Genomic DNA, 23327 nt, shown 5'->3' with positions numbered 1-23327 from the left:
ACATTTGATAGCGCTGTTGCAGTCCATGTTCACACCTTATCTTTTGTTTTATTTCTGAGTTTATAAATGTGAGATGAGGCAGTGCAGCAGCAGAACAGCAGTAAAATATAACCACACCAACCAGATACCATCTTCAAGTGAAAACACAATCTACATTTATAATCAGCCAAGTCACAGTTTGGCAGGAAACGTCTCATATCTAGAAACTGATTGTGTGAAAGAAAATAATAATAATAGAGTCAGCAAATAAGCACAAGCCACAGTAGCACAACAACACCAGTTTGCAGGCATTTAAAGTGAGATGTCAGAAGTCAGAGGCTTTACTGTAAAGTTTTACAACATCAATAGTTTCTATTCTTCAATCTATCTCCGTGTGTTGTTCAAACTAATCTTTATAACCGCCCACCCCTTCCCTCTATAAGATGATCTCTTGGTTGATGGTCCCTAGGCGACTACGACCTGTCCAATCAGCTGAAGGGGGCGGTGCCGAGGATTCTCCTGCTATCATCACATTTGACAGCTGCTGCAGCGGCTCACATGACCAAACAACAATTACCTCATACATGTAGTACTCCTGCTGAAGGTGTTACATTGGAGGCACCGCTCCCTGCGTTGGGCTGGATGGTGGCAGGAGGAGGAGCATTCATGAAACCACTGTTATGATTTCACTTCCGGTAGATATCAGTGGGTTTTAAATGACAAGGTTAATTATAGCCTCCAGTCAAGCCAAGCGCCCACAAGATGTAGCTGCTATATGGCGCCTTTCATACTGCAAAGTGACAACACCTGCATAAAGTTGGATGTTGTCTATCATCATGGATCTTTAGCAGTTTTAACCTGACTGATGTTCGACATGTTAATCAATGCGTTTGAGTGTTTTGGGTGACCACGTGTGCACACCTTCCACATATTGAGATATGTCCCACTTCCTGACGTGAGACACGTGCCTCTCGCGAAGAGATGCTGATTTATGGATGCGTCACCCCTGAAACCCACAGATGATTACCGGTCAGGTCAGCAGCTGAAACAGCTACTGCAACGGGGAGGAGATACAGGACACCATAAAAACAAACTTTCGCTTTCAATCATGCTTCTAAGCAGTTGAGACGATTAAAATGAAAATTCCGAATTTGAAATTTGCCTCCTAGAACATGCAACTGTAGTATGAATTTAAAAATCCTGGGTGATTTCCAGAAAAGCTGTCCTCTGAGCTTCCCCTCTGACCTATCCCAGCCAGGCAAGAGGAGGTGGGTACACCATGGACACATTGCCAGCCTTCACAGTTTCTCATGGCAAGGCAAAGGATGTAGAAACTGCATGAACTGTGATCTGATTGTTCAGAATGAGGTCTGTATTTGACTTAAGACACATGTGGATGTGGGTCAAAAGAGAATCAAAGAAGAAAGAGAACCAGGTTACCTTGAAAACACACAGGTGACAGATTTGAACATAACCAGCAGACTTGAATGGGAAGTCCTTACAAATATGAATATTATCCAATAAAGAAAAAAGTGCAAATAAAATCATGTGAAGCTTCCATTATGTTTTAAGGACATTTCACGAAGGACACATATTGTGTTCAGCCATAGAGTATATCAGCGCTGGCAGGTACCTCAAGACTTTGCTGCCGGGGAGTTCATTAGTGAGCTGCTGACCTTATTTTCTGTGTGAATGACATTTAATATCAACTCTCTATTTCTGTAAGGAGCCAAGTTTAGAGGTGCAGGCTGCAATAAAATATGCTCCACTGTTAAATTCTGCATGTCACAGCCTGTAAATCTGTGTGTTCCCAACAGACAAAATGACATTATGATTACATGCATTTAATGTACATAGTCAGTTGTGTCGTGTTACATTGGTCTGGCTGGCCAGCGGTTTGTTGTTCTATTTTAGTAAAACCAAATAAATGTTAGAACTCTTCACTCTCACGTCTCTTATCCAGTTTCCTGATACTATCTTTCAGATGGTATAGTACACATGTATGCAGACAAACACTCACAAGAGCTCCTTCTCTGAGAGTGACCAACATCAGTCACAGTGGAGACGTGTAAAGCGGAGAGAGTGGTGCAGTGCAATCACAGAGTGCTCAGATGAGCTCCTAATTTAGCGCGCGTAGCCTTCTCGGACTCCCTGGGAGGGTTTGGTTAAATTACAGGCCATATTTTTAGTGAAGGCTAGGCTTCATGCCTGGAACTGCCAGGGCAGCTGAGGACCATCACTCACACGCCTGTCAGCCCCCAGTTTGCTCAACATCGGAGCTGTTAACGCCTGTGAATGCATGTGTGTGTCTGGTGAGCAGGAGCAAAATGAGGCCATTCTTAGAAACGGTCACATTTTTATTGCTTGATGTGAGCTTCTGTATGTGCGCCCTGTAAATATTAATTACTGGGAACAACAGTGTTGCTTTGGATCGCACGCATGCCGCAGACAGAGAAAAACCAAAGAGGCCAGAAGTCTCAAGTGGCAACCTCCAACAGCCAGAAATGAAGCTGTGGCATGAATAAGGCACGGCGGGACCACGGAGCGACGTTCAGAGCCAACTTTATTTGATTCACACCACACCACCACCAACCCCTGAGTCCCCGTGTTTTAACACGGCGGGCGTGATTGCGGATGCCGTGCAGGTGCGTCCGCACGGCCCCGCAGACCACGCCCCACCACATACCCCCATCGCCCGATTGAGGCCGGGGAGTAATCCGGCCGAACCTACTCCCCCCCCCCCGCGAACTGGGGCGAGACTCGGCCCCTACACATCGGCGCCCCAGCCCCTGACCAAGCGACGGGGAAGCGTCCGTTCTGGTGGCCGCCCGCGCATCCAGCGGCAACGGCGAAGCTGGTCCGGAGGTCGGCCGCGTAGCAAGCGGACACGGCCCCACAGGCATGGCCGTGCGCTCCTGCACACAGGCGGCTGGGCAGACGTCAGGCGCGCAGAATCGACTGGTGGCAACGAGGCTGGACTAGCCAGCCCGCCGATCCCCGGCCTAGCGGGGCTGTCCCGCTCCTCTGCCTCCAACTCCGGCTGCACAGGCTGCCCTGGAGCAGGGACCTCCATCTCCCCGCACAGCTGCTCCGCCACCGCCTCCGCCACTCCCGTTTGGAGCGGCTCCCCGCACTGCGCCTCCGCCCCCAGCAGGCACCGCCCCTCGCCCCCCTCCGGGTGGAGCGACTCCTCCGCCTCCGGCAGGTGTAGACCCTCGCCCGCCTCGTCCTCGGCCTCCGATTGGAGCAGCTCCTCCACCGCTCCCGGCAGGAGCAGCCCTTCACCCGGCTGCTCCTCCTCCTCCGGCAGGCTCGGACCCCCGCGTGGCTCGTCCACCACCTCCGGCTGCCGAGGTGACCCACACGGCTCCTCCACCGCTTCACTGTCCTCGGGACACACTTGTGGGGGTGGCGCCCAGGCCCAGAGAAGCGCTGCCAGCTCTGCCATCTTCCCCAGGTGGCGTTCGCTCTCCTGCCGCAGCTCCTCCCGTTGGCGACGCACCTCCGCCGCCTGCTTCCGCTGGGTGGCCGCTATTTCGGCCACCATCTCGGCCAGCTCTTTCCTTTCCTGGCTCTGGTAGGTACCCGCCATGCCGCCTCCTGGGTTTCGGCACCAATGTGGCATGAATAAGGCACGGCGGGACCACGGAGCGACGTTCAGAGCCAACTTTATTTGATTCACACCACACCACCACCAACCCCTGAGTCCCCGTGTTTTAACACGGCGGGCGTGATTGCGGATGCCGTGCAGGTGCGTCCGCACGGCCCCGCAGACCACGCCCCACCACAGAAGCCAATAAGGAAGTGCCAGAAACTGCACTTCCTCTAATGGCAACTTCAGACTAGTAAAAACGTAACACATTCCCCTGAGACTCCCATATATTCAGCAAGTAGCATGTTTATAGCCTGCTGCGAAAAAATGGTTTTGTTATGTAGAGCTGATTTCTACCTTCATAACAACTCTACAGAGTGAAGATTTTCCACTGTGTTTTTGCTGTTTGCACCATCTGGCATTATCTTATAGATCATAAGGAGGAACTGTGAGGTACACTACTCTAAGAAATTTGTGCTTAGGTTTTGGTGAGTGAAGCTCCGGCATATTATTTCTGTGTTGTTTAGCAGAAATCTACACATAAACGTTACTGCCAAAAGTATTTGCTTGTATGCTTTCACACACATATGAACTTGAGTGACATCCCATTTTTAATCCAAAGAGTTTAATATGATGTCTGCCGAGTCTTTGCAGCTATAATAACTTCAACTCTTCTGGGAAGAATGTTTTCTGGCGGCAGGAATCTGGGCAGGCCAGTCAAGTATTTCTACACCAAACTGGCTCATCCGTGTCTTTATGGACCTGACTTTATGCACTGGTGCACAGTCATGCTGGAACAGGAAGGGGCCAACCCCAAACTGTTGCCACAAAGTTGGGAACATGAAGTTGTCAAAAATGTCTCGGTATACTGGACTATTAGGAGTTCCTTTGACTGGAACTAAGAGGCTGAGCACAACTCCTGAAAAACAATCCCCCCTCTACCAAACTTTACATTTGGCACAGTGTGGTCCTGGCAACTGCTAAACCCAGACTCATCCATCTGATCACCAGACAGAGAGTGGCCATGGCCATGTTACCTGGTGTCACGTTTCCACTGCTCCTGTGGCCATGACTGGAACATCTGAATTTAGTGATTTGTATGGGTGCATAAATACTTCTGGCAATATAATGTATATGTGCCTTTACAGTTTATAGCTGTGTCTTGCAAACCAAGCTTGCATGCATTAATTGATAACCCTCTACAATCTCTCATATAAGTACCTTCACAAGAATGTGGGTCATGCCATGTTACGCTGGTCTTAGACACTTCCAGCGTCAGATGTGGCCACAACCCTCATCACATGAAAAACTCAGCTGATTACGAGTGGAAATCACTATGTCTGGAAGTAGCCTAACCCTGAAACAGATGCTAAACCTCATGATGTTGCACACCACCAAGTGGAACCAAGTTTAGGTTTAGAGGAACCGCTTCTGTTAAGCAATCACTTCTAACTATAAGGGCAAAAAGAGAAGAAACAAGCAAAGTCATTTACAGCAAACAGAGACAGATGATTAGCACCATAAATATTTTTTTTCCAAACAAGGTCCCATTAACAGAAACATCTGATGGTTGGTGGTTGACTCATAAATTTATTCAGCGTGTGGGGGAGCTGCCAAAGGATCATGTGAAATATGTAGCTCAGCTTTTCATCAAGAAAAACAAACATCAACAACATTTCTCACTTGCATTTCTAAACATGGAGCAGTGGCAGTCATGGCAATGGCCTCGAGTAAGATTGATCGTAGACACATTCGCCGTGTTGTGATTATGAAACAGGCGGGATGATGTGATTCTGTGTGGCCCTGGTGTCGTTCATTTTGGTTCAATCTAAATACATGGACTGTTATTCCATATGGCAACAAAGAACAATCCCTGTGTCATCCATCATTACATTAGCAAGGTGATACACGTTTTTGACAGGGAATTGATAGATTGCCATGGTAACTCGTGTTGCACACCTGATCCGAGTATCAAAGCACCATCTGCTGAATTCAATTCAATATCATTTTATTTATGTAAAGCAATTTCACAAAAACATTCATCTCTTTATATTTTATGGCAAAGAAAACATTATTAGAGAGATAACCCCAGTCGTCATGGCGTCTCCTATGATCATTTGGCAACATTGGCGAGGAAGAACTCCTTTTTAACAGGAAGAAACCTCCAGCAAAAAACAGGTCTAGTGTGTGAAGGGAGGGAGAAGACAGAAGCAGGAGCACAGATAGAATAGAATAGAATAGAATAGAATAGAATAGAATAATCCTTTAATTGTCCCACAGGGGGAAATTTGGTTGTAACAGCATAAAAAAAAACACATATACAAATAGAATAGGACACAGGACATAGAACAGAAACACACAAAATTTTTACATATTTACATCATGGACAATAGTTATCAAAACAGTACTGTACAGTTATTAAAATTAAAGTACAGATATGTGGCAAACCCAGGTTGTAGTGTGCAAACAGAGCAGGAAATTGAAAGATGTTTAAATAGTTAAGAATATTTAGAATAATTAGAAAAGTACAGATTGTGTATTGTACCTGTGCATTAAAAAGTACATTTAACTTCCAATAAGTTAGTGTATATACACTGAGAAAAGTAATGTGCAAGTTATAACAGTATTAGTTGTTTGGTTTATTAGTGCAAATTACAGCGCTGATGTAAACATCTGTTTGTTGGGAGCAGTTTTGATTTTGCAGTCTGACAGCTGCAGGGAGGAAGGACCTGCGGAAACACTCCTTCATGCATCTAGGATGCAGCAGTCTGTCACTGAAGGAGATACAAACAAGATACAAAACTACAAAGAAACAAAAGTATAATGCAAGTATAATTTCCACTGATTTCACTGTTCCAGCGCTAACTATAAACTTTATCAAGAAGGAACGTTTAAAGTCTAATTTTAGAAGTACTGAGGGTGTCTGTCTCCTGAACCCAAACTGGGAGCTGGTCCCACAAGAGAGGAGCCTGACAGCCGGAAGCTCTGCCTCCCATTTTACTTTTAGAAACTCAAAGGAACCACAAGTAAACCTGCAGTCTCAGAGTGAAGTGCTCTGTTGGAATAATATGACGTCTTCAGGATATTTTATGGCCTGATCTCTCAAGACTACATAAGTGAAAAGAAGGGAAATGGCATTTCCAAACATGCAAACAAACTGGCAAAAACTTTTAGCTTGGCCTCATGAGTCGTGTCAGTGGACAGAACTGCCATTTCATCCTGTTTAATCCCGTCAGTCACAAGGACGGACTGAAGTTTGAATTATGTTTTTATAATAGCTCTTTCCTGGATCTCAAAACACACCCATAGGGGGACAGCTGAAACAATCTGGGAACCCATCACTTATGATCTGACGACTTAGCTTCTTAGTGATCGGCTACTGTTTCGGGGAACAGATAACTGATATCCATGCCAAGACTTATTGAGGGGTAGTTCAAATAGAGAAATGAAATAAGTTTAAAAACCTGAAAAGCTGGCCATATCAGGGTCACTTTATATCACTTTTTCAATATAAGCTGAGTCTGTTACTGAGGACTCGAGGGGGGGGGACGGTTGTTGAAAGAGAAACACAAAAAGAACTGCTTTCAATCCTATGTTGGTTCAGTAGTAGTATTCTTTACTCTCAGCTGTCTGCATCTTGTTATTATGCATCATGTGCTTGTGAACACCTGCTCGGCAATAACAGTCTGCAACATTTCCTCTGCTGATCTATCTTTAGGGACCACAACAGGCTGAAGAGCCATGTTGCCTCCTGCGTCTTAGCCTATTGTGTGTCTCTTTTTTATCCTAAGGGACAGGAACCCACGCCAGACTCTAACAAAAGGACAACTCCCTTCCTCTCATCTTAAGGATGAAGGCAGGAGGCCAAAACAGTACAAACAATATACGCACGTTTCACTGTTGCAGGAAAAACAGTGCAAAGCCTCGAGCCTGACATCCTGTGTACTATCCTGGGCTTTTTCCTTGGCGTGTTTGATAAGGAAACATGTGTACAGGTCATCAGGTCGGAGGAAGTCACAGGACATTCATGCAGAGAATATAAAATGATGAAATTAAATTTATCTTGACCTGACAGGTTAACCTTGGCTTTTAGGGTCACTGGTGCTCGGGGAAAGTAAACAGAGTGGCTCTTTGTGAAAATATAAAATGTGGCACTATGGACTGTTCCTACAGACCAACAAACAAAATGTAAGAAAAGAAATTTCAGATAGCTTACAGCCCGTCAACATGATCTTACTTACATATCTATGATTAACACGGGTGATGAGAGAGGTCTCCCTCAAATCCCCCAGTGAGTCCACAAAGTTCAAATATCTAGCCAACGCATCCGATCAGGAGAACGACATCCATAGTGCACAGTTCACAGTGTAGCCAGCATTGGTCCCCCAGGGTTCAGCTGTCAACATTAAATATTACTGCAACATCCAGAGGTTTCTGGTGTAACCCTGTATATGGATGTAGCTACCATAACTTCACCCATTAGTGATTACCCAATGTGAAGTTTCAAGCGGAGCAATTTTGCTGTCTCCAAAAACTCCAAAACTGAGGGATACACCACGGGATGTGGTGTATAAATTACAGAGAAGACCCAACCACAAGCATGCCCTGCTCTATTGTCCTTATCCAGTCTTTAAGTCTGACATCATTAGTCAATTCTGGGCCAAAACTCTGCTTCAGGTCCCAACGTCAAACAAACACTGCGGCATCGCTGAGAGTTACAAACTGTCCAGATTCTTTCATCTTTAATCAAATGATCCGTGTTGCTTCTCTACCAGGTGTAACAATTAAGTTTAACCTCCAGGCATCCATGAAAACAGAATTTTGACGGTGTTAGAAGCTAGCAGGGAGTTTGCTTGCTAGTTTAATGGGCTGTAGTCACATTCATATGGTTTTAGCTTTAAAATGAATAGTGCTAATAAAAACCGAGAGAGGCCGACAGTGATCACTGACTTCTTTTAGGGGCTTGTTCAGATTAAACAGAACACGATACAAAGCATTCAAACATGTTAAAAACACAACAGCCTTAATAAATGCAGAGTAGTTTGGACCCGGAAGCAGGGTTCATATGTCATCACTTAAAGACCGGATTGGCTCTAACAGGGAACATAATTTACAAAATAAACTTCATGTTGTATTCAATAGATGTGAAACTAGAGATAAAGCCCATCAACTCATCACAGATCTGCAGACAATTACCCCAAAGACTTCTGTATAAACACTCCTTTTTGAAATCACAGGAGTCGCCCCCTGTTGGCGATTTGGAATATTGCATATTTATAGCACTTAACAGTACTACGTTTAACCACCATCATATTTGATTCATACACTTCTACATCATCAGAATGTAAATATTGAAATTATATTGTGAGTTTAGTTATTTTCCCTGAGTGATTTATTTTTTAGTTTTCTTGTGCTTACGAGTTCTGATTAGATCGTTTAGTTCCTTTTGCATTTCCCCCTTTGATGCCTCTCTGTCTTCTTCCTGCGTTCCCTGTAAACTGAAAACTAAAACTAGCTGTGAAAAAAACATCTTTGTTCAACTTGAACTTGAAAAACTAAACTAATATAAAATTTAAAAAAAAAACGAATAAACTAAAACTAAACTGAATTCAAGGCAAAAAAAAAAAATACTAACAAAGTAGAAATTACAGAACAAGAATCACTGTATCAGGATACCATGATGTCACAGTACTATGCTGTAAGTTATGAGTCATGGAGGCAATGTGAACGTTCATTTAGAATAAACTTTATTGGCAAAACATGCGAACATAATAACAGAATCATAATCATAGTTGTATATTCTCTATATTCTATATTATCACACACTATATATCAGCCATGTAACATAAGAACAAAGCTTAACAGAATCAAATATATTATATCAACATCTTCATTTCCCAAAACAATAATTAACCTCACAGAGCTTCAGAATCTTTACAGCAAACAACATCCTCTGTTATCAGATCCTTACAATTAATCAATAAAAATGGAAACATTATACAATAATCATCTATAGATTATTTTTGTTGTAATTATTTTTTAAATAAAGTCTTATTACAGATTACATGTAATTTCAGCATTCATTGGGATTTAACACGTTTTTATATTACGCTCCATAATGTTTCTGCACACAAAGAAAATCCCCTTTTTCTCATATTTACAACTCACAGGCACCATCTACTGGCTGTAGAATGTGACCTAGTTTCCTCCCCAGCTTCAAACCAAATCTGTCACATCTGGACAGCAGCGGCTGTGCAGATGTGAGCAGAGCCAAATCTCTGGTCATGAATTAGCTGAGAGTACATTCTTGGAAAGGGGAAGCCAAGAAAACACTATTATGCAATATAACTATTGATTTTTGTTTAGTTCTTTTTTTTTTTTTACATATATATATATTTTTTTTTTTTAAGTAAACTTGAAGAAAATCAAAAAAAAAAATCAAAAAATGTGCAGTAAATACTGCAAAAACATGGCTTTTTAAAAAATATTTTGAAACTATTGATCCTACGTTAAACACTTGAGCCATTAAAAATACTCATCATAGCCATCAGTAGTAAGGGGGCTCCTCTCCAGTGACTCCGTTGTCCAGTCCATTTCCTCCCATCCATTCCTCATTCAGCTCCCATATGATATCTTGCAATGACAGCACTGGCAGTGAGCTATCCTGGACCACTGGCGGATGTCCTGCATCCCTGCCGTACTCAAGAGGTGCTGGAGTCGGAATACTCCCCATCTGCGAACTCGGAACTTCCAGACAATCCGTTGGGCTGCTCTCTTGGCTGCTGTTGAAGAATCCAGAATCAGGAGTGTCTGCTTTGAATATTTGAAGGAGCTCATGTATGTCTGAACTTGGGTACATGGAGGCGGCCTGGCTGGAGCTTGAGTTGTAGCTTACCATCTCCATGGGAGGCTGATGCCATGCAGGAACCCCAGTGGAGTTTTGGCAGCCTGGCTGAGGCATGTATTCCCACAGGCCTGAGCTGGGGTTATTGCCCATTGAGCTTCCTGGTTGAATCCCATACGCGGCTCCACACTGTCCATACGCTCCGGTGGCATTGAAGGCAGGAGGAAACTGTCCATTGTTAAACACCTGCTGCATTTGAGGTGCGAAGGCCTGTGTGTGGTGGTGAGCCTGTGAACTGTCCGCTGGGATCTGAGACTGGCACTGGTCTTTGCTGGATCCTTTTGATTTTAGGGTGCGAGCTCTTCGGTTCTGAAACCACACCTGGACGGGAAATGAAGGAAAAATACGTGAGCTACAGCTAAAGCACTCCATTCTGCTGTGTTAATAATCATCTTTCTCTTTTAAGCAGAAGCTATCAGCTGTCAGTGTGTCTCTTCCCTCAAATAAGCTCCTGATAAAAACAGCTGGTGTTATCTCAACAGATAAAGACATACAGTGACTGCGGTATCAAGTCCCCGCACAGCAACAGCGGAAGACGTACAAAGTCCATGAGGGTCTTTAACCAGCTTGCAGGTCAAATAATGTCATAATTATTGTTATTTTATTAAACAAAAATGAAATCCTAACCTAATCTAAACTTACAAACTGTATTTATTTCATCTTTATATCTTTCTTGCTCCATCAACAAATATTTACCTGGATGCGGGACTCGGGCAGGCCTGTGGTCTGGGACAGGCTCTCTCTGATGGTGATTCCAGGGTATGGGTCAGTCTCGAAGGTGGCGCGCAGCAGCTCCACGTGTTCTTTGGAGAAGCTGGTCCTCTTCCTGCGACTGGCAGTGCGAGATGAGCCGTTGTCGAAGGCCACAGGATTGGCGTCATCTGTGGAAAGGAGCAAAAGCAGATTTTTCCATCAGATCAGACGGGATGTAAGACCAATTTTCTTGCTGTACTATCTTAGCAGCTACATAAAGATGTAAAATGTGGTAATCCAGCTAATAGCTTTCTTGTGATCTTGTTGGAGTGAGTCACTGTGCAGTATCCCAGGAAGCTGACTGTTCATCCGGGTGCAGTGTTTCCAGCAGGACAAATGTTTCTTCACTCATCTAAGTGACTCTTTCAGTCTCCAGACATCACTTGGATGAGAAACGCTGCGTCCCAATGAACAGATTCAACTTTCTGGGATTTTAAAAATTGTCAACCTGGATGACTGAGCATGCAAAACAGTGCTTTTTGCTGAAAAACCTGAAAACACACAGTTTAGTTTTTCTAAGTTTTCAAATCTGGAGAGCAGCTCTTACCATTTGAGTCCTTCCACATGGCAGCAGCTAGAATGGATCTCTGGATGTACAGCAGTTGAGAATGGAGGTCGCTCGTCTTTCCCTCGAAGTGTCTCTGAGTGTCCCCTGTTTACCTCTGGTCACCTTTTATGGGCTGTCACCTGAGGGCTCCACAGGGGATCCCGGTGACATCACAACAGCTGGATGGCTAACTCGAAGTACCCCCACCCCTTGACTCCGGCCCCACCCTCGTACCCATTATCACCTAAGTTGATTGATCGTCGAAACCAGTTAATTAAAATACGACCTGCATGTGATTGTTTGTGTTTTGTCGGCACATGATGGCTGGCCAAGAAACAGGAAACATACAGAGCAAGATAGAGCGCGAAGATTAGCCAGCAACTTTTCTGTGCACATATTTCTATATCTATACACAGTTATATATTTTATTATGTATTAGTTTGTGTTTTTGCATATATTTTTACTGTGTTAGTGTTATATTTTATTTGTGTTAGTGCTCTGTGGTTTCATTCCAGTAATGTGGCTCAGTGAAATGTGCATCAGAAGGATAAAGTGTTATATTTTCACTTAAAGGAGGCCACTTTAGAAGCCACTCGTCTTTAATCTAAATATGGCAGCAGGGAGTCATGTGATTAGTTTTAAACAGTCTCCTGATGATTAATCAAAACATTAACAATCTTAAAAAGAACAAACACTTTTTTTTTGTCCAATTGTAAAATAGGACTGAGTTGAAGCTTGTCTGTCAGTGTCTTTGCTTTGCTCTTCATATGCAAAGCACCAGTTGAGCTGTTATCACAAGAGGAAAAACAAAGAGGACCTTCTTGATTAATTGTCCTGGTCCAACAGTAGCCTCAGTAATTGGTGTGTGTGTGGGTGTGTGTGTGGTGGGGAGAGGGGGGCAGATTGTTTAACATGTCCAGGCCTTGGATGCAGTGACCTTTAACCTTTATGTGTCAAACTCTCTTTTCTGTCTTTAAACTAAATCCCATATTACCTCCTGCACTTACTATGCATCCCCCCTCAAATGTTTGCCTAAGTGTTTGGACACTTTTTCCGCAGCTAGATTTTATTGATTTTTCTAAAATCAAGATATGCGGTGCCAGAGAGCAAAGTGCCAAGATCTGTAGTATGCATTATTAAAACACAATGCAACTTTGAAGTCTCTGTGAGCTATCTGATACAGGCGTCGACGTTTTAGTGGTTATCTGTTCCTGGAGCAGAATCAATGTCTCGGTGTGTGAGACCGGCTCCATTAAGTCCCCCTTAGTTTTTTTATCTGTGGGTCCTATATCCAAATCCCATCACACATCCATTATCAAACTGCAAAGTGATGGGACCTTCCACCATGACCAGTGTGAGGTAATGTTTTTAGCAGAGCTGGAATAAATCCGATTTTTATTTTTAAATTGAATGAAATGCAGATCTGTCTTTGAACATAAATGCCATGAGTGAGTTTGCACACAATGACGACGTGATTAAAGCCAGCCAAGCAGCTGATCAGCCTACAGGTTGTTCAACTAATGGAAAAGAGTCTTAGTTTGATAACAATGCCTACAGCGAGCTCCACAAACAGCCATCTGATCAGCTTATTAGTCATTTAAATTGCAGAGCCTCTAAAAAATGAAACAGTAAAAAAGTGCATTACAGCATAGGGGAGCGATTCACTGCAATCTTAATGCTACGATTATGACTATTGATTATTGCATTATTGCAGGTTTTCTGTTTATTTCCACAAGAGACACATGCAACCTTTTATTACTTTCTTTATAATTGATGTAACGTAATACTGGAAGAAAAATCTACAGGGGGAATTACGGGATTGCAGTTTGAATAAAAATTAAATGTATGGTTATGCTAAAGGTACATAAGTCTCAGAGGTCATTTTAAAAAAATGGGTACAGAAATCTTTCAGAATACTAAAATAAAGTATGACTTTTTCAAATTAACATGAGCTCTCTATACAAAAATATATATAATATTTTTTAAAAATTACAATTTTATGCAATTTTGACATTTCATATCAGGAAAACATTAAAAAAAAGAAAAAGAAAATTGGAGCAGAAGATTTTAAATAAATAAACAGCCCATGTCTATGATTTCTGGGTCTTCAGGCTGCAGTGTACAGAAAACACACATGGTTCTCTAGTGGAAGTAGTTACATTAGCACAATTCTTTCTCAATACAGGTTAAAATCATACAGTGCAACAACAATTTAAAAGAGAGAAGAAGAGGAAAACTGTAATAAGATCTGATCAATCATAATATAAAAGTCCTTTTATATATATATATATATATATATATGTATATATATATATATATATATATATATATATATATATATATATATATAACATCAACCTTTAATTCTCTGTGCAAAAGAGGAGAAGGACATCTGACTTGTTATCAGTGCAGTTCAATAGCCAGCATCCATGATGGAAGGTGCATTAAAGCACAGAGCATAGCTAACGTGTACATTTTTAGGCATCGACCTTTATTTAACCAGAAAGTGGAACTCTTGAGATCAACAATCTCTTTGACAAGAATGTATTCGGTTCAGACAGTCAACATTAACTTAGCAATTTTTTTTGTCAGTGCAAGGTCCACACAGAAAGGGTGCCAGGGTTCAAACCCAGGACCCCCCTGCTGTGAGGCAACAGTGGGCCCAGTGGTTTTCCGTGAAGGCTCTGTTTATTTAAAAGAAGGCAAATATCATTCTGGATACAACAGCATGCATTCTGCTGTAAAAGCTGCAAAATGTGCAAGAACAAAAGAACAATTACATAAGAAAAAACTTCAACACTTTTATGTGTATCTCTGCACTGATTTTAATTTGGTTTGAATATAGCTTATAAATTCACAAAGGATTAATGGAGAGCTAGTTTAGCACAATGCATTATATAAATCCAGTGTGTCTGTTTATGCTGATAACTGTCGTTGTATGTGATGGTTTATAGTTTTAAAACATGACTGCTGTCATTTCTTGACACCCACTGTTTGTCTCAAAGATATTATATGTTAAATTCTTCGCAATGAAATATTATGGCAGCTATAAACAAGTACTGAAAACAACTAGAGAATCAGACCTGTCTAAAGACATTCAAAAATCCTTTAACCTCACCTCAGGGTGATCAGTTTCAGTCTAAACTCCGTAGCTTTGTAGATGAGTAAAAGCACAGATGTAAAATTCTACAAAAGAGAAAAAACCCAACAAACTCGCGGAGTAAGACATTCAGGTTATATTTTAATTATAACTGACATTAATTACTGGTATTCGTTTATTATTAGCAATAATTTTTTGTTTTGTTTTGGGAAATATTCTATCATCATCAAACTTTTCTAGACATTTGTGGAAGAATGCGTCTTTCTGAAGGTCTTGCTGAGTTGAGCGTGGTTCTGTAGCAGGATCCCACCTTTGCAACGAGTCAGTTGATGAAATGTGTTCGCTCCTAGTTATTCCGCGATCAGCTGTAAGCGGTGTTACTGCTAACTGGAAGCGTCCAGGAGCCACAGCAACTCCGCCGTGAAGTGGCAGACCCCGTAAGGTTACGCAGCGGGGCCACCGAGAGCCGAGCGCGCACAGTGAGTAAAAGAAATAAGTAACATTATTTGTTTTATCTAAAAAAAAAAAAAAGAAGGAAAAAAAATGCTCTGGAAGCTTCATGGCATGGATTTCTGTGACTGAGCAGCTCCTTTGGGTGTAAACGTGACTCAGTCATTTTTCTATATAACCTGTATAATTAACATAAGCAGGACAAGCCGGTCATTTGCTGCTTTTACCCTGCGCGTTATTTAGTCTTCACAATACCCAGGCTGCCGTGATTATTGAGGCAGGAAAGAAAAATCGCTTTACTGAGATTATTGGATGTCTAGTAGTTAAAAAAAAATAAAAAGAGAGAGAGAGAGAATGAGTTGCATTTTAGTGACGCACACGCAGTCTCCATCCTTAAGCCAAAGATCTACATAATCATTTGTGAATTTATATGTATTATTAACATATTTCATTTTATATGGTATTTTCAGCACCATTGTGCAGCTATAGAGACAACCCATAAACTGGAATTTTTAGTTTTCAAGTTAATTCATTTATTCAGGTGTTCAGGGCAATGCAAAAACTCAAAACTCAGCAGAGTTGCAGAAATGATAGCGCACACACATGCTGACATGCATGCTGAGACACTGACATGCAGGACGATTAAAGCGCACCTTTTAAACAGAAGTTAAAACTTAAAAACTTCAAATAAAAAAATAAAAAAATAACAAGCTATATACACGCAGACCAAGTGTTTTCTTCATGCATTACCCACACTTATTTTTTAGCGTTTTATTTTTGTTATTTTTAAATGACCTTTACTCCGATCAATTCATCAAGCGCTAAGAGTAACGAATCAGGCAGCCGGAGGCAGAGAGGCTGGCTGCGCGCCTCAGCTGTGCTCGTCCTTGGGGTGCGCACAGGTGACTGCCGCTGTGACCGCGGGTGAAGCAGTGCGCCTGGCGTGTGGCTCTGAGATTTTCCCCACTCCTGCTTTAAATCACTGCCCCGAGGTAGCTGTTCACAGGAGGCCAAAACAACCTCAGAGCACTGGGTAATGCTCCGGACAGTCCCCTGTTTGGAGTGTAAGTGTATCTCCAGGGTTGTTAAAGAATACCAAACAGGTTTATAACCAACTGATGTTTGTGTTTTACTGCAGTGCATTGTCTCCCTTTGTGTAATTTTCTACATAGAATAAATAAATAGCTGATTTAAAAATAAATGAATAAATAAAAAAGGCTACTAGCACTGTGCCATCAACCCCCTCCCAGCCCATCCGCAGGTTTATCCCTATGGGGACTAGAACAGCAGTAGACTGCAGTCATGGGTACAAGTGGTTGATGTGATTATTATATAACACTGAAATAAGGTAATTTAACTCATTAAATCAGCTGTATTAAGGTAAAATTGAAATCACCCTTGTTTTCTGCTCTGCAGCCTTTAAGTTTACTTTAAAGTTGTTTTTGCATTAAATTTCCTTAAGTGTTTTTTTTTCTGAAATTCACTGAAAATCGCTGTTATCACCAGATTTGTAATTAACAGGTTTTATGTCAGCACATCAGTTTGAATCCTTGCCAAGTCAGCTAATCTTATCGAGCTCGTTCAGCCCTCAGTGCCACACAGAGTAAGCAAACAGTCTGAAGTCCACGTAGAAGCAGAACTTAGCAGCTGATACGAAAACATCGTTAGAATTATGTTAGCTTACCTCGCCTAGCTTCAGGCACTTGAAGCTAACATGCAAGCTAGTCTGTGAATGCTGAGGGTTAGCATGTAGCTAATGTACCTTTGTTTGACCAAGAAATGGGCCAAACTCACCTCAAAACGTTTTCAAAATGCCTTCAGAGAACTTGCAAAGTACTTCTCCTCCGAATTAAAAAAAAAAAGTAAATAAAAATAAGCAGGGAGAAGTTTTTAAACTGATATAATTATCAACAGTTTATATGTTCAGGCTAAACTCTGTAGCTAGGTAGATGAGCAATGCCACAAACTTACAAGATACATGTAAAATAATAAAATAAACAATTTGAAACTACAAGAATTAAACTCAAAACAATTATTTTTTAAACATATTAATGACCACAATTCATTATTGTTTTTGTTAGTTTTATATTACAGTTTGGCTTCTGATCATGTAATTTATGTTTCCATGGAAACTTTTACTTTATTCAGCATATGTAATTCATTTTTAAGAGGGACCAAAACACCAAAATAATTCACTTTAATGATATTAAGTGGAGATGTTTGGTTATGGACCCGTGAGTGTCTTTAATAAAGCGACACTAAACTAAACTAAACTATACTATAGGAACCTTGCAATCACTGAACTCTGTATATAAAAGTATTCTAGAGTCAAATGTGATGTCCTCTGTGTGACAGCTAAAGCTGGGGCCAGACTGAACCAGGCAAACGGACAACAATCCCAAGCAGCAAATCTACAGTAAAATGATTGGAATTATTAGATGTGTCTAATAATGTGTATATACACACATTTTTCATCATATTCTTACATGCATATATCCAAGATTCTTTTTTAGATATATATTTTATACCTTTAGAATTAGAAATGCACCAAAATTTTGTTCTGATGTGCACTAACTGGTGGATGTTCTGAATGATAATAAAGAGACTACTCTATTCTATTGTAAAATAAATAATAGCTTGAGGTGTTGTGATGCTCTGGTCAAAGTCCTCAACCTGTCTTAAATGCTGTGGTGGGACTTTACGAAAGCTGTAACAAACCTCAATGAACTGAAGTAATGTTGTACAGAAGAGTGGGCCAAATGTACTCCACAATGATAAGTGAGAAGCTGATAAAGTCATAAAGAAAATGATTTCTGTGAAGTTTTGCTAGTCTATGTGGTTCTGCATAAATCATGGGGGTAACCTACTGTAGTTTTCACAGGACTGCAGAGAGTCCTTTTTTTCCACATAATATTTAATTTTACATTTCTTCAGTACTACTCAGTATATAGTGACACTTATAGGACTAAAATTTATAAATGCAATTTTTCAAAATTCATCATTCAGTCTGAATGCCGACCGTTCAAGATAATTCTTTCATTCAAAGTAATGCAGAGCAAGTAGGAAAGCATGAGCCATAGATGTCCCTCTGTCTTCCTCTTTCTCAGATCTGGATCGTTTAACGTTACGCGTAGATATTCAGGGAGGCAACAGTGACAGAGATGGAGAGCGACAGAGAGGAGGCTTGGGGGTTCGCATCAGTGCGCCCAGGACCCCACAGTTACAGCTGGATACCGAGTGCCGTCTGGTGACTGAGTGTGAGAGCTCCCCCCAACCTATTCCTACTTTAACGTAACATCACTTTAACATAACATCACTGCTCAAAGTGCCTTCCAAAGGAAATGACCTGGGCTACCGGATGGACAGTCCGCTGATTAATGAAACTATCCTGTCGACTTAAATTAATTTAAAAATAATATTTTTAAAGGTAAAACGATAACTGTCATTATTTCAGTAAAATTTCCCCGTTTGTGTAGTAATCTACAAAAAAGGGAAAAAAAGAAAAAAAACTGCCCGGATGGTTTAAATATCCGGGTTTAATTGCACGGTCATATTTGTACGGGGCAACGGAGAACTACAGCAGCAGCAGCAGCAGCGATGGCTACAAGTGATGGACGCGATTATTTTCAGAGAGCACGTCTCTTCTGGATGGTCACCGTATCAGTGGCGCTGATATGTTTCGCTGTAAGTTCGTTAAATCACCTTTACTTCGGTACAACTGAGATATTATTACCGTCAGCCTTTTTTCTCTTATTTGTAACTGCTCGCGGAGCCCGTAGTTGTGTTGCACAATATGTACTCCGGGTAATTTTAATTTTCTGAAAACTTGGGGGCTCGGGGAGAGTTTAGTCCTCCCTGTTGTGGATTGCTAATGAATTTTTAAATGGGGAAAATTTTTAAATATCGGCAGGTTATTGTATGGAGTCATTGCCAAGGGTGTCGATGTAAAAGGCTAATCTTATTGAGGTTCATTCAGTTCTCGGTGTGACACAGGTCAAAAAAACAGCTCAAAGTCCACTGTACGTGTTAACATTAGCAGCTGATTCAAAACTCAGTTCACGTTAGCTTTCTTTCATCAAGGCTGCCCTCGGTCGTGCTCGGTGAACACTGACGTAAGGGGCGCTTAAGCTAACAGGTGAGCTAGTTTGTACGTGTTGGGGTTAGCTTGTAGCTAATTAACCTTTTGTCTGGTCAAGAAAATATGGCAAAGTGACCCCAAAGGATTCATGCCTGCTTTCCAAAGTATTGCCATTAAGGAGAAATGACTCAAACGGGGGTAGATGGAGCGTAACAGTTTAAATGCACAACAAGGCTGCACTCTGTAGTGCATAAATCGGCTACAGTCATGATCTAAACTGCTGGAAAGAGTCATTCATAGTACCGTTACACAGCAGGAAAATAAAATGATACACTTTATTATTGCCACTGTGGAGTCTTCTCATTAAAACGGCACGTCATTGCCTGTGAGCACCGAGAGAGTCTGATGTTGGCAACTCTGGGCACCATGGAGGGGACTTTCAGCAGGAAAAAATACGACTTACTGTGGTCATATGCATGCCATGAAATGAGCGTATTTGTCATACAGTCATTAGAAACAAAGATGTCTTTGAACAAACTAAAGTTCTCACACGGTATTGAGCAGAAGTCCTGAGCCACCCATCTTTTAAACTTACTTATTTCTTTAATTTTTTTAGAACACTGGGCCGAAGTATGGCAGTTTACAAAAACGTGCAAACATGCATGGAAATGCAGTTTATAGGGCAAAAACAAAGCTTAACTGTAGTCTTCACATTTTGAACTCTCCTGGCCGAGCGTTCATGTGATTTCTTTAAGTAGTCTTTGGGAATAGTTCTCAAGACTTGAAGGACATTCCAAAGGTCTTCTTTGAGCAGGGAAAAAAAACTTCAAAAGACCTTCAGAATGATTGCTTATTAAAGATATTGCCCTTCAAAAAATTAGAAGGAAGTTTTGTTTATTGCATACAGTGTTTTAAACTCCTTCTTTCTGATTCCAGTGCACAGTGTTTGCACCAGATGTAGTCCCATTTGAGCTCCTTGGTCCATTTGGCACCTTCTCCAAAAACCTTGCGTATAACCATCCTGACCTACTGTACAAAGGGTAAGTAATGAAGCACTGACTCCTGCAAACATCCAAACAGAGAATTCTGGTAATGAGGTTTGGTCATTATAGCTTTTGTAATGAAAGCCAATCACTTTAGGAGATCTAAAGCGACATTTTTCTAATGATTTGCAAATCACCAGACCCAGACACCCCCCCCACCACACACACACGTGGATCGTTGACGCCACATTCATAGGTTGCAAATTGGCACTCATGCTGTGGAGTAATAGGACAACAATCAGAGCTTAATGTATTGTTGTGGTTTCGGTCACGTGACTCAGCTGCCAAGTCGGTCTGTTCAAAGGAAATGCAGCTGGAAGCCATCATCGAGACACTGTTGGTTTGAAATATGAAACGACTGATCAATTTAAGCTTATCAGCACTCGGTGATTGGAACAGCATGAGGGGAAAACTTGTTTTCAGACCAGAAAAGTCCTCACTGTTAACTTGTGGGTCTTTTCCCCTTTTTGGAAGCATGTGCATTATCCTAGTTTTAAATGTTATCACTGGAGAGTTGAGCTTCCTTTTTTCCTGTTTCAGGTGGTGGTTGACCTGTGCTATTCATCTTTGTGAGGCCCTGGTTGCACTGAAGTTGTGCAGGTAAGAATGCAGGAACTTTAACATCCAGTAGGTGGTGCTGCAATCTAATTTTTTTAGCCCAATTTCATGTCAACATGTACATTTTTGAATTAAAAAAACAAAATGGCCAGCTGCATTCAAATTGTGCATAATTTTCTGTTTAAGGGTTCAACAACCATTGCGCATATGATGAATCTACTTCCTAAACACACTATTTACTTTTTCCTGCAGTAACAAAGGCATCAAGGACATGTCCACTCGGTGCCTGTGGTTTATCCAGACCTTTCTGTTCGGCTTCGCCTCCCTCCACCTGCTAATTAAGTACGACCCAGAGCGTTCCAAGCAGGACTGACCTTACCAGGAGAGGCCTACAGAACAACACATCTGAGCCTAGAGACCCCTTCTTGGGCCCTCAAGTCTTTCCACTGTTCACTTTGATTATAAGATCCTGCTGGAGAGCATGAAATGGAGCAATACTCTTGAGCAGTTTCTTTAATAGTGTCTTTTAAAATAATTCTAAAGACATGGTGCAGTACAGGTGGGTTGGTTTTGGGGGGGGTTCCCTCTTTTCTCTGCTGCTTGGATGAACGTGATGCCTGACAGGTTTGCTGCAGATGGTATTTTGCCATCATCCTCAAAAGTGCTCTTGGATTATATGAAGAGGGGAGATGCTGTTAAATTTGCCTTTCTCAGATTAAAGTGCTGTGATTCATAGTCTTAATGTTGACACTACAAAATGAAGGATGAGTGAACTGAATCCACTGTGGGGTGTCTTTCTTCTTCCTTTTTTTTTTTTTTTTTAAAAATAGCATTTGTGTGATTTGAGATTAATAAAAAGTGGTCTCACCTCTGTGTTTATTCAGTTCAGATGTATTTATGTCGTGGCAAACCAAAATAGTTTTCCTCAAGGTGCTTTATACTGTGAGGTACATCCCCTTTCAGTAGTCCAGAGAAAACTGCAATTAAATGACCTATAGGCAGGTACTAGGTAACAACGGGAAGGAAGAACATCCTTTTAACAAGAAGTCTCAAGACAAAAACGTAATGACCTCCTGTTGTGGTGTATAAACATGGGGCATCCTCAGTGAATCACATTATGTTCTGCAGCAGTCTGAACCTATAGCAACATGACAGGTTCAGGGTCACCTGATCCAGCCCTAACTATATACTTTAGTCTCCAAACTTTGCTATTTGATCATCTTAAACTGGAGATCATGACCCTCTCAAATCGTGTGTGTGTATATTAGTTCTATGATCATGCCCATGAGCAACAAATCTAATGCACAGTTGAGTGTGACTAGTGTTTCACATAATTGATCAGACTATTAGAGTAATACTGGATTATGTGGATCCTTTACCCAAAACTAAAGCCACATCTACACATCGTGACAAGATTCCCAGAGGCTATACCTTTTTTTTTTTTTTTTTTCTCCTCCCCCACCTTTACCAAAAGTTCCTTAAACTGACCAAGGCTCAAATTTCATGTGAAAGGTGTTCAAGATGAATCCAACTGTTACCTAAACTGTTGTTTAGAGTCTTATCTTTAGACTCAATCAGACACTTCAAACATGTTGTGCAAGTTTTGCCTTCAGTTTCTGAAAGCACTCCACTACACCCATCAGTTAGCCAAAGGAAAAACATGCTCAGTCTAAGATGAAGGCCCATTATGACAAAAAGACTATTTTCAGTACTCTTTAAACAGGTGTGAACATTTTTTTTGGTCCAGTTTGCAAGCACAGTTTGCTGGATCCTGCCTAGTAAGTTATGTAATCCAAATAACTAGGATCTGCCATATGAACATGTTGAAATGTTACACTCCAAGAACTATCCACTATCACTGTGTGCGATTGCTTAATATAAACCCTCTGATGATGGGCTGATTGAAAAAGGTGTTTTGTTTGGTGCTCAGTTAAAACATTTTCATTGTTAGGTATTAGATAATTTAGAGTTCATCCTGTCCCATCTGTCTGAATCTGCTTGGGATGATATAGTCTGCCTGATCCATATTTAGCTCACTGAAGAACTTTGTCTCGATGCTTTGAATCTGCTAGAGCATCAACTGGGGTCCCAGAAATCTTCCTGTAAAATCTGTACTAAAATTACCAGGTCAGCCAAAATTGTCAAGTGCAGACATGCTCTAATCTTCTTGATTTACCAAAGTTCCAAAGGTTTCCTATAGACTGCCATCTGATGCTGCTATGTTCTCCCTTGTCACCATCTTCCAGTTGCCTCTCTGTTCCAAATTGCACTTCTTGCAGTCTAAAAGAGTGCAGGAAGATATAACTGTGTGTACCTGTGTGTC

The 23327-nt window shown here is 41.4% G+C and overlaps 2 protein-coding genes across 3 annotated transcripts; one reads left to right on the top strand and one right to left on the bottom strand.

Annotated features, from left to right (window-relative positions):
• Positions 1 to 10118: 10118 nt before the first annotated feature.
• Positions 10119 to 12735, bottom strand: LOC146620345 (uncharacterized). 2 transcript variants are annotated; one of them, XM_085369967.1, is made up of 4 exons: positions 12720 to 12735; positions 11776 to 11802; positions 11172 to 11356; positions 10119 to 10796 (listed from the first exon to the last, which is right to left on the bottom strand). In XM_085369967.1, exons 2-4 carry the CDS (start codon positions 11792 to 11794, stop codon positions 10119 to 10121), a joined length of 882 nt encoding a protein of 293 aa, XP_085226093.1. In that variant the 5' UTR covers positions 11795 to 11802; positions 12720 to 12735. The 2 variants fall into 2 exon arrangements, with proteins under 2 accessions (XP_085226093.1, XP_085226092.1); XM_085369966.1 differs by lacking the exon at positions 12720 to 12735 and having other exon boundaries at positions 11776 to 11794.
• A 6163-nt stretch (positions 12736 to 18898) lies between these two features.
• Positions 18899 to 21787, top strand: tmem254 (transmembrane protein 254). The gene is made up of 4 exons (XM_085369563.1): positions 18899 to 19009; positions 20340 to 20443; positions 20987 to 21046; positions 21257 to 21787. The coding sequence occupies exons 1-4, from the start codon at positions 18923 to 18925 to the stop codon at positions 21375 to 21377; spliced, it is 372 nt and encodes a 123-aa protein (XP_085225689.1). The 5' UTR covers positions 18899 to 18922; the 3' UTR covers positions 21378 to 21787.
• The last annotated feature ends 1540 nt before the right edge of the window (positions 21788 to 23327 follow it).

The sequence above is a fragment of the Diplotaxodon limnothrissa genome, linkage group LG13 (assembly GCF_057381915.1).
Source record: "Diplotaxodon limnothrissa isolate DT_005_m linkage group LG13, D_limnothrissa_male_GT1.1, whole genome shotgun sequence".
Classification (NCBI taxonomy): Eukaryota; Metazoa; Chordata; class Actinopteri; order Cichliformes; family Cichlidae; genus Diplotaxodon; species Diplotaxodon limnothrissa.
The sequence above is the reverse complement of the archived record's forward strand: the minus strand, read 5'-3'. Positions and strand labels throughout refer to the sequence as shown.

Bases quoted from the DNA above. Each gene is read 5' to 3' on its own strand.
- LOC146620345 (XM_085369967.1), bottom strand. The intron at 10,797-11,171 runs GTAAATATTTGT...TTTCCCGTCCAG, and splicing joins TGCCCGAGTCCCGCATCCAG to GTGTGGTTTCAGAACCGAAG.
- tmem254 (XM_085369563.1), top strand. From the start codon at position 18,923: ATGGCTACAAGTGATGGACGCGATTATTTTCAGAGAGCACGTCTCTTC. The intron at 19,010-20,339 runs GTAAGTTCGTTA...TTCTGATTCCAG, and splicing joins TGGCGCTGATATGTTTCGCT to TGCACAGTGTTTGCACCAGA. The intron at 21,047-21,256 runs GTAAGAATGCAG...TTTTTCCTGCAG, and splicing joins GTTGCACTGAAGTTGTGCAG to TAACAAAGGCATCAAGGACA.